General features: G+C 28.0%; 1 protein-coding gene across 3 annotated transcripts; it reads right to left on the bottom strand.

Moving 5' to 3' along the window:
* Window positions 1-871: 871 nt before the first annotated feature.
* LOC145192413 (transmembrane protein 59-like) lies at window positions 872-7,259 on the bottom strand. 3 transcript variants are annotated; one of them, XM_090100996.1, is made up of 7 exons: window positions 7,060-7,259; window positions 4,526-4,628; window positions 4,203-4,300; window positions 3,896-4,054; window positions 3,665-3,737; window positions 3,197-3,407; window positions 872-1,468 (listed from the first exon to the last, which is right to left on the bottom strand). In XM_090100996.1, the coding sequence occupies exons 1-6, from the start codon at window positions 7,162-7,164 to the stop codon at window positions 3,205-3,207; spliced, it is 741 nt and encodes a 246-aa protein (XP_089957122.1). In that variant the 5' UTR covers window positions 7,165-7,259; the 3' UTR covers window positions 872-1,468; window positions 3,197-3,204. The 3 variants fall into 3 exon arrangements, with proteins under 3 accessions (XP_089957122.1, XP_089957111.1, XP_089957117.1); XM_090100985.1 differs by having other exon boundaries at window positions 3,211-3,407; XM_090100991.1 differs by having other exon boundaries at window positions 872-1,465; window positions 3,211-3,407.
* Between the last annotated feature and the right edge of the window lie 236 nt (window positions 7,260-7,495).

The raw sequence follows: 7,495 nt of genomic DNA, 5'->3' as shown, positions 1-7,495 counted from the left end.
AGAATCAATTGGTGATCTCACGAATATAACAATCCCCTATAAATAACAATATGAGGTAATATGGCAAAGATTCAAAAGCGATGAATCATAAACAGTTGAAGTGAATTAAAAAGGTAGTTCCATTTGTGCCAATGGAAAGATGAAAAGATTTTATTTGAAATTTTTGCAGAAAACGAATTACTTTTAAGTCACTTAAAACTTGATCCAAAAGGGAAATGGGTCAAAATTGTTTTAAAAAAAAAAAAAATGCGTTTAAAAGGAAACATTTTTTTTCGTTTTTATTTTTTTTAACGCTTACTGTTTTTTTTTTATTTAACCAAAGCAATTAAATCGTTGGTGTATTAGGTTCAGAAATGCTGAAGAATGGTATCAGGAACTTTAAACTAAAACATGATCAAATTGACAAACTTATCGAGTCGCAGATGTAGAGGTTATTAAGAATAATAGGTATGTAAGAAAATATCCGCCTGTCTTGCTGTAGGGGATTCACTGTAGCTCGTGATAGGAAATGTTCGTATGAATTTGGGTTGGTGCACCGGAACCGAGATTTCAGATAGTTAAAAGTCTTAAGAAATGTAAATTGGGTTTACGTAAAGAAGCAGTGCAGGCCACCTTCGTGCATCAAATTTTTTCTACGGTTCAAATTATTTTTTTTGTGTCCGTATATTTTAATTGCTTTAAGTTTTTGTAATCTAAGTCTTTAAAACACCAAGCATCCCAATCCCCATTCCAAAAATTCAGCCCTAACGCACTGGCACTTAAGTGATCACTTTCTGTTCATTAGGTTTTTGGTCCTTTAGATAAATCGAAAGTTTCAGTAAATGTGTTCGGTGCTTTAGGTTTTTCCGCGTCGGTTAAAAAAAGAGAACAATTCCCAACCTAATAGACTATTTACAAATATTAACACGTACAAAAATTGGGATCTTAGTTAACAATATTAATCCAAAAATATTATATTATTTTTACAGAAATTCGAAAAATCCCCGACACGCTAATTATTTCTACGTAAACATCGTACATATGGATGCTGCAAAAATTTAGTAAAATATCAGAAACTAAAAAATACGAAAATCAAAATTTTGCGTTAACTTTCTTTCTTTTTATGAGATTCTTCAAATTAATTTAAAAATAACATAAAAAAAAAAAAAAGTGTAAGAGAAATGTGCTTGCTGTATAAAGATACTTTAGGACGTTCAAGAGTGCAGCGAAACATGCAATAAACATATGTACAAAGATATTTCAAGACGTTCAAAAATGTAGCAGAACATACAATACACTTATGTAAAGTTTAAACAGTTAAAAATACTTTTAAATTCAGACTGGAGATTCATGCTGACAAAAGACAGTTGTAGATCTAAGCCAACAATGGTACTTTTTCAGGAATAGGACCAGCTTCGTTAGTTTTTGAAATGAAGTATAGCTGTTGGTTGTGTTCTGGTAAAAATAACTCCTCGCCAAAGTTATACTTCTTAAAAGAAAAAAAAGAAAAAAAAAAAAATACAAAATTTTTCTTTACAAAATCACAAAGGCCAAATATACAGTTTTCTATTTAGAGTTGATCATTTTTTAAACATAGCGTAAATCGGATTTTAGATTTTTTTTTCCTGAGCTTTGACAATTTGATAGAAACAAGTAAACCCAGGTCTTTTATTAGCATAATTAACATAATTAGCATAATTAATATAATTAGCATAATTAACAAGGAAGTAAGTCTTACACAAACAGTTTTTGAAAGATTTATGCTGAAAGGTATTGTTTTTTGTTTTTTTTTAGCTTTTTTTTTATTTGAGCCATTTACAGCGATCTAAGGCTTATGAAGTTTTGTAAGTAAATCGAATCTTATTCAATTCTGTATATTGAATTTGTTTATGTTAGAAGGTATTTTATGTTAACCATTGATATATTAGCAAATTCAATACATATGCTTGTTACACTGTATGAAAAAAGGAACATTTGTATACTTTGGAAGCAGGTGATTCACAGTTCTTGATAATGGCATTTATGATATTGACTGAGTAAAGAGAGAGAAAACAAAATCGGTTTTAAGCGCAAATATATTTTATTTCATTTAGAGGCTTGTTATTGTTATTTGAAATTAATTAAAGTTTAATAAACATAAAGAGCAAAACAAGTATGAAATATGTATCATAATTTGCGCCTCATACAAAAGTATTCTGAGCTCAAGAGGGAATTTTCTGAACCCAAATGCACACAAAAAAGTTGAAGCTCCTTCCTAAGGAGTGTGTAATAACAATAAAGAATAAAAAACAATTCAAATACAGAAAAACAAATTTAGCACACAAAATTAGCCAGGCAGTAATTAAAAGACTAGAAAAAAGTATTAAGTAACAACAGTGAAAATCCAGTTATTCAACCTTTGAAATGTTAAATTTCAAAGAATTTTAAAAATTGATGGAATATGAAGAATGCTTGAAAGTTTCCCAAGAAAGTCCTGTACCATCTAGATAAAGAAATGACCTTAAGCAAGAATTCCCTCCTCCAGAGACAAGAAAGGGATGTACTCCAAATAATGGGCTAACCATAGAATCATCTTATGTCCCTATACAGCTTTTTTGGGACTATTTGGTCCAGCAAGCTAAAGATCTACAGGAGACATGAAAACCATAAATATTCAAATTTGATTAAATGCCAAAACTGTAGGCAGTATTCAAGGTTTATGGATGATATATTGACAAAAACAAACATTTTTAGTGAATGCCACCAATATTCTTGATTACTTCTAATGAAATTAGAACTAAAAAATGTTTTATTTTTATTTTTGTCATAACCATTAGTGTTTAAGCTTCACATTTTGGCATCAGAAAATTAAAAAAAACTGCTTCAAGACACTCCTTAATAGTAGTCTATATGAAAAACATTCTTGGTACAGATTTTTGGTTTATAAAGTTATAAATTAGAAAACAAATGACTCAACTATGAAAAATGTAGAAGCCAACTTTTTTACAACAGGGATATTGAGTATCATCTACACAATTGACGTTAAATGGATCACAAACTAGTGCTTTATGATGAGGAAGTTCTTAGTCTTTACTTTACAATAACAATTCAGTTTTTTCATTTTTTTTTTGTAGTATAGGTTCAGATTTATAAAGTATTGTAGTTTATTAAAGTATTGTAAACAAACTTAAGCTTTATATCAGAACTTCTAAAAAAAATATAGATTAAAACAAATCACTTTAAAAATTAAACCTTGCTGCGTTTTTCATCATCGCTATCACCCTTGCAAAGTTGTAAACACATCCAAGCAGATGTCACAAATGCTGACACTACTAAAGGCAACAAAAGCCATCGAGGGATGCCTGTATTCCTTTCAACGCAAGATAACCAGTTCCTTCCACGTCTGTAGATATCACTTGTATACTTGCTTACTGATAATTTTTCTTCTCCTTGAAAAGAAACAATTTGCTTAAAGACTAGATAAAATAAAAGGATTACATGCTTCTTCATACCCCCTGAAAATAGAGTTTATAAATTAAAAGCAAAAAAATAAGGGAATAGTTGAAACATTTATTTTTCACTAAACTCTTTTGAACAACAACAACAACAAAAAAAAACAATCCTTTAAGAAACAAATTTATGGTTCATAATGTTGTAGATACTTTTTTTGCATAGACTTTTTTGCAAAATCACTATAAGAACCTACCCTGTTGTAAACCAACACTCTTGAGCTCCACTTCATTAGAAATGTCACCTGGCTCAACAAAATTGTCTGATAACTAAAATGTTTAGTGAGGTTCAATTTCAATTTTTAACATTAATTTCAAAAAAACAAAAAAAAACAAACATAAAAGGAAAAGAATAAAATAAAAATTATAAAGAGTTTTAAAAAATTTTTTAAAAATATTACAGGCATTTTGCAAAGATTTCATATAACCTGTAATACTAAGGTATAGCTTCTACTGTCATCATTAACTGGCTGTTTAAAGAATGATTCATCAACAGAAGCTCTGGAGATATATTGGCGAAAAACCATCATGGGTTGAAAAATTTGGATATGCCACTGCAATAGCTGCATGTCAAGCTCAGATTCTTCCTGGAGAAGAATAAATAAACTTATAGCTACATGTTTTCAAAATACACAACTAAAATTTATAAAAAATAAAATTTCCTTAAACCAATTTATCTCCTTAAAAATTCTTCTAATTCAACTAAACTCTATTTCAAGCTTGAGTATAACATACTTGATATTGATTAAATGACGTTGAATAATTAGATTGAGACTTGCAACCCACATCACATGCCAGCTGTTTATCTTTATCAGCATAAGCCTCTATGCAATCTTAATTAAAAGAACAATATCTAATATTAATTAACAAAACAATAACTTGGTCTTAAATCTAAATAAATGAATATCAACAAAGTCCTTTTTGAGATACCATAAAGTTAAGGATTTAGTAGTAAAACTTTCTAATAAAATCTGCAACCATACTGCTAGTATTTACCCTCTAAAGCTGCCATATTTATAGTATGTAAGTTTTAAAACTAATTTAAAAAACATAATCACCATGGTTACAATTGGAAATCGCATCCAGATTTAAACTTGAAGTCAATAAATTATTGATGCTAAAAAACCGACATCCTCTGTAGCAAGAATCTAACTCTTCTTCCTATAAAATAACATCAAAATAAAATCCTTGATGTCAGGCAACAAGAAGTATAATTTAACATGTTGTGCGGTGACATATTAATCTAAGAACAGCAAAAAGCTTTATAGCTTTTAGACTTAAAATGTTAAAGTACATTACTTTTTGAACCAACTTTAAAAATTTACCTTAGATTTTATCAATTTTTAGTTTTAAAGGGACATGTGTAAAAAGTTAAATATTCCACCATAAAATTATGAAAAATCAAGATATGTTTATCTAGTAAACAACCTTATTTTCTACCTCCTTACAAAAATTTATTATTTTTGTTAAAGTACTAAGTGCTAAGATATTAAAAATTAATTTACTTTTTTTTTCTTTAGATTTAAAAAATAAGTTCTTTTTAATATTTCTTTTAAAAATTAAAATTTTAATGCACAACTTTAAACATATGTACCAGCCGAAAAAAAGTTCCACATTGTTCCACATTCAATTTTAGTGAAACAAAACCACTAACCTATAGCCAAATAAACCCAGCAGTATTTGCTGTAACCTTCTGCTCCTTAAGAAGATATTTTAAATAGATTCTTGCATAGTTTTTGTCAAATACACCCCTTTCAATTTAAAAACAACTTTTGGACATTTGTGTAATAATACACAATCTAATATTAGTTATCAAAGGAAGAGCTTTGCTTCCAGAAGTACCAGACTTGTTAGTAATTTAAATTTTGAAAAAAGCATTTTTTTTTGCACCTTAAAGACCCATAACACTTTGTAACACATTTGCGTACATTTAGCAAACTCGTGCATTTAACACATATGGGAGCGTTAGTTTATCAATATATTAGTGTTATGTTTTGGGTCAAGGAAGTAAATATTTTACTAAAAATAATATTTAAGAATTTTAAAGAACATACATGTGCATTATATGGGTAATTAGTGTAAATAAAAATAATTTTAAGTTCCAAATTTGAATTCCTGGACTGTAAAAACCCCTAACTTGATGTATAGTATATGTACAATATACATGTATTTAATAGTTAGGTAATTTTTGCTACATTTAATCAATCTGGATCACTGTATGTTGGAAAGATCAAGGAATCTTTTAATTTTCATTTGAATCTTTTAATTTCCTACTAGCAGTTGTAGCAGCTAAACTTAAATAACATCAAGTTCAAACAATGAGAACATATTCTTTTAAGAAATAAAAACTTTTGAAAAAAAGATTAGATATTTAACTTTATGTTTCAGCACTGAAAACTTACAAAATCACCAACTATTTGATAAATTGCCAAAGATGCTTATATCATTCCATAATCTCATTTTTATTAATCTCATTCTATAGTCTCATTATTATTCTATAATCTCATTTAAATACATATCAAGGTTAATCAAGGTTTGAAGACAAGGAAAAAAAAGATGATATGATTTCTAAATAGCAAGCAAGGACTACCAAATGAAAGGACACACAAAGTTGATTTTGTGACTTCAATAGCACAAACTATTATGATCAATCTTAAAAGTTTATGGTCACCCAGAGATGTCTCTGGTCACCCAGAGATGTCTGTTGGATATTTTTTGTCAAATGTAACCACAATGTTAACATCCTAACAACAAGATCAAAACAGATTTATGACTTTAAATTTGGCAATTTTTAACGCTTTAATTTTTAATCCATATCTTGAGTTTTATATATTATGTTGAAATTTATAATCAATTTTGGTTTTTTTTTAAACTGTAGTGAGTTTTGTAATTAGTGTTAAATTGATGTTTTATTTGTGGGTACATATAAATTAGGGTACATTATGTGATTCATACCTTGTGTGACTTGTCTATTAAAATAACCTATGACAATTTTAAATGTAAATTTCTAATGTTTTATTCCTATGATTTTTCTTTTATAAATCTTGAACTCCACTAGCATAAGTTATGTAAGGATATTAAATTGCATCCACACTCACAAGAAAGCCTTAAGTCTTATTGTAAAATTTATAATTATTCACAACAATTTATGATTGCAAAGATGTAGAAAAGGTTTCAAAAATCGGTGTATTATTAGACTGCTGAATTGGGAAAAATCATAATGCTTACAATAACAGTTTCATACTGAATGAGATAGATAGCTAATATTTTTCTGTGGACAGTTAATTAAGTAGATCAAATTTGCCCTTCTTTGTAAATAGAATTCTAGAATTCCTTATAGTTTACTAATTTTATTCATGGCAATATGGATTTTTTTTTTTGAGTATTTTTCAAGTTATGTTTATGGTGTAACAATAATCTATAAACTTAAGTTAAATTTTAATTTTTTAATCATGTAGTATTTCGGATATTGCTGTGTTAGTAACCTTAAATTAAAAAACTTCTCCACAATTTCAATGTTTATTAAATTTTAAATATATATTAGTGAGAGGAAAAGAAAAGCGATACGAAGTTTTTTGATTTGACAAAATACCTGATTTGAAGACAAAAAAGTTTCTTTGCACGATTCTTCACAAATTTTGTTTCCGAATGTTACAATAAAATAACTAAAGAGCCCAAAAACACTTATAAAGTACATTTTCTCCTTCGGAATAATCTTAGTTATACAATCAGTACTTATTCATGATAGGATTGACAACATAGCCCACAACTCTCTTCGTTTCTCAATTAAGAAAAAAAGAACCGTAGTAGGCAGGAAATTAACTTTTATTAGATTTGACCCGATAAATTTCATGAAGAAAATTGCCTTTAATGAGAAAATATTACATTTATTAAATCTAGGGCATAATGAGAAGGTAATTAAAAAATTATCTCTATAAATTCTAATCATAAATATTTATTAAAAGTTTAGTTCAACTCTACATTATGCAAATTTAAATATTGTGCCAATTTGTTATCATGATAATGCG

The sequence above is a fragment of the Hydra viridissima genome, unplaced genomic scaffold (genome assembly GCF_058129835.1).
Source record: "Hydra viridissima isolate aposymbiotic clone 2 unplaced genomic scaffold, HvirCarnegie_v1 scaffold_1, whole genome shotgun sequence".
NCBI lineage: Eukaryota > Metazoa > Cnidaria > Hydrozoa > Anthoathecata > Hydridae > Hydra > Hydra viridissima.
This window is presented reverse-complemented; position numbering and strand designations above follow the sequence as displayed.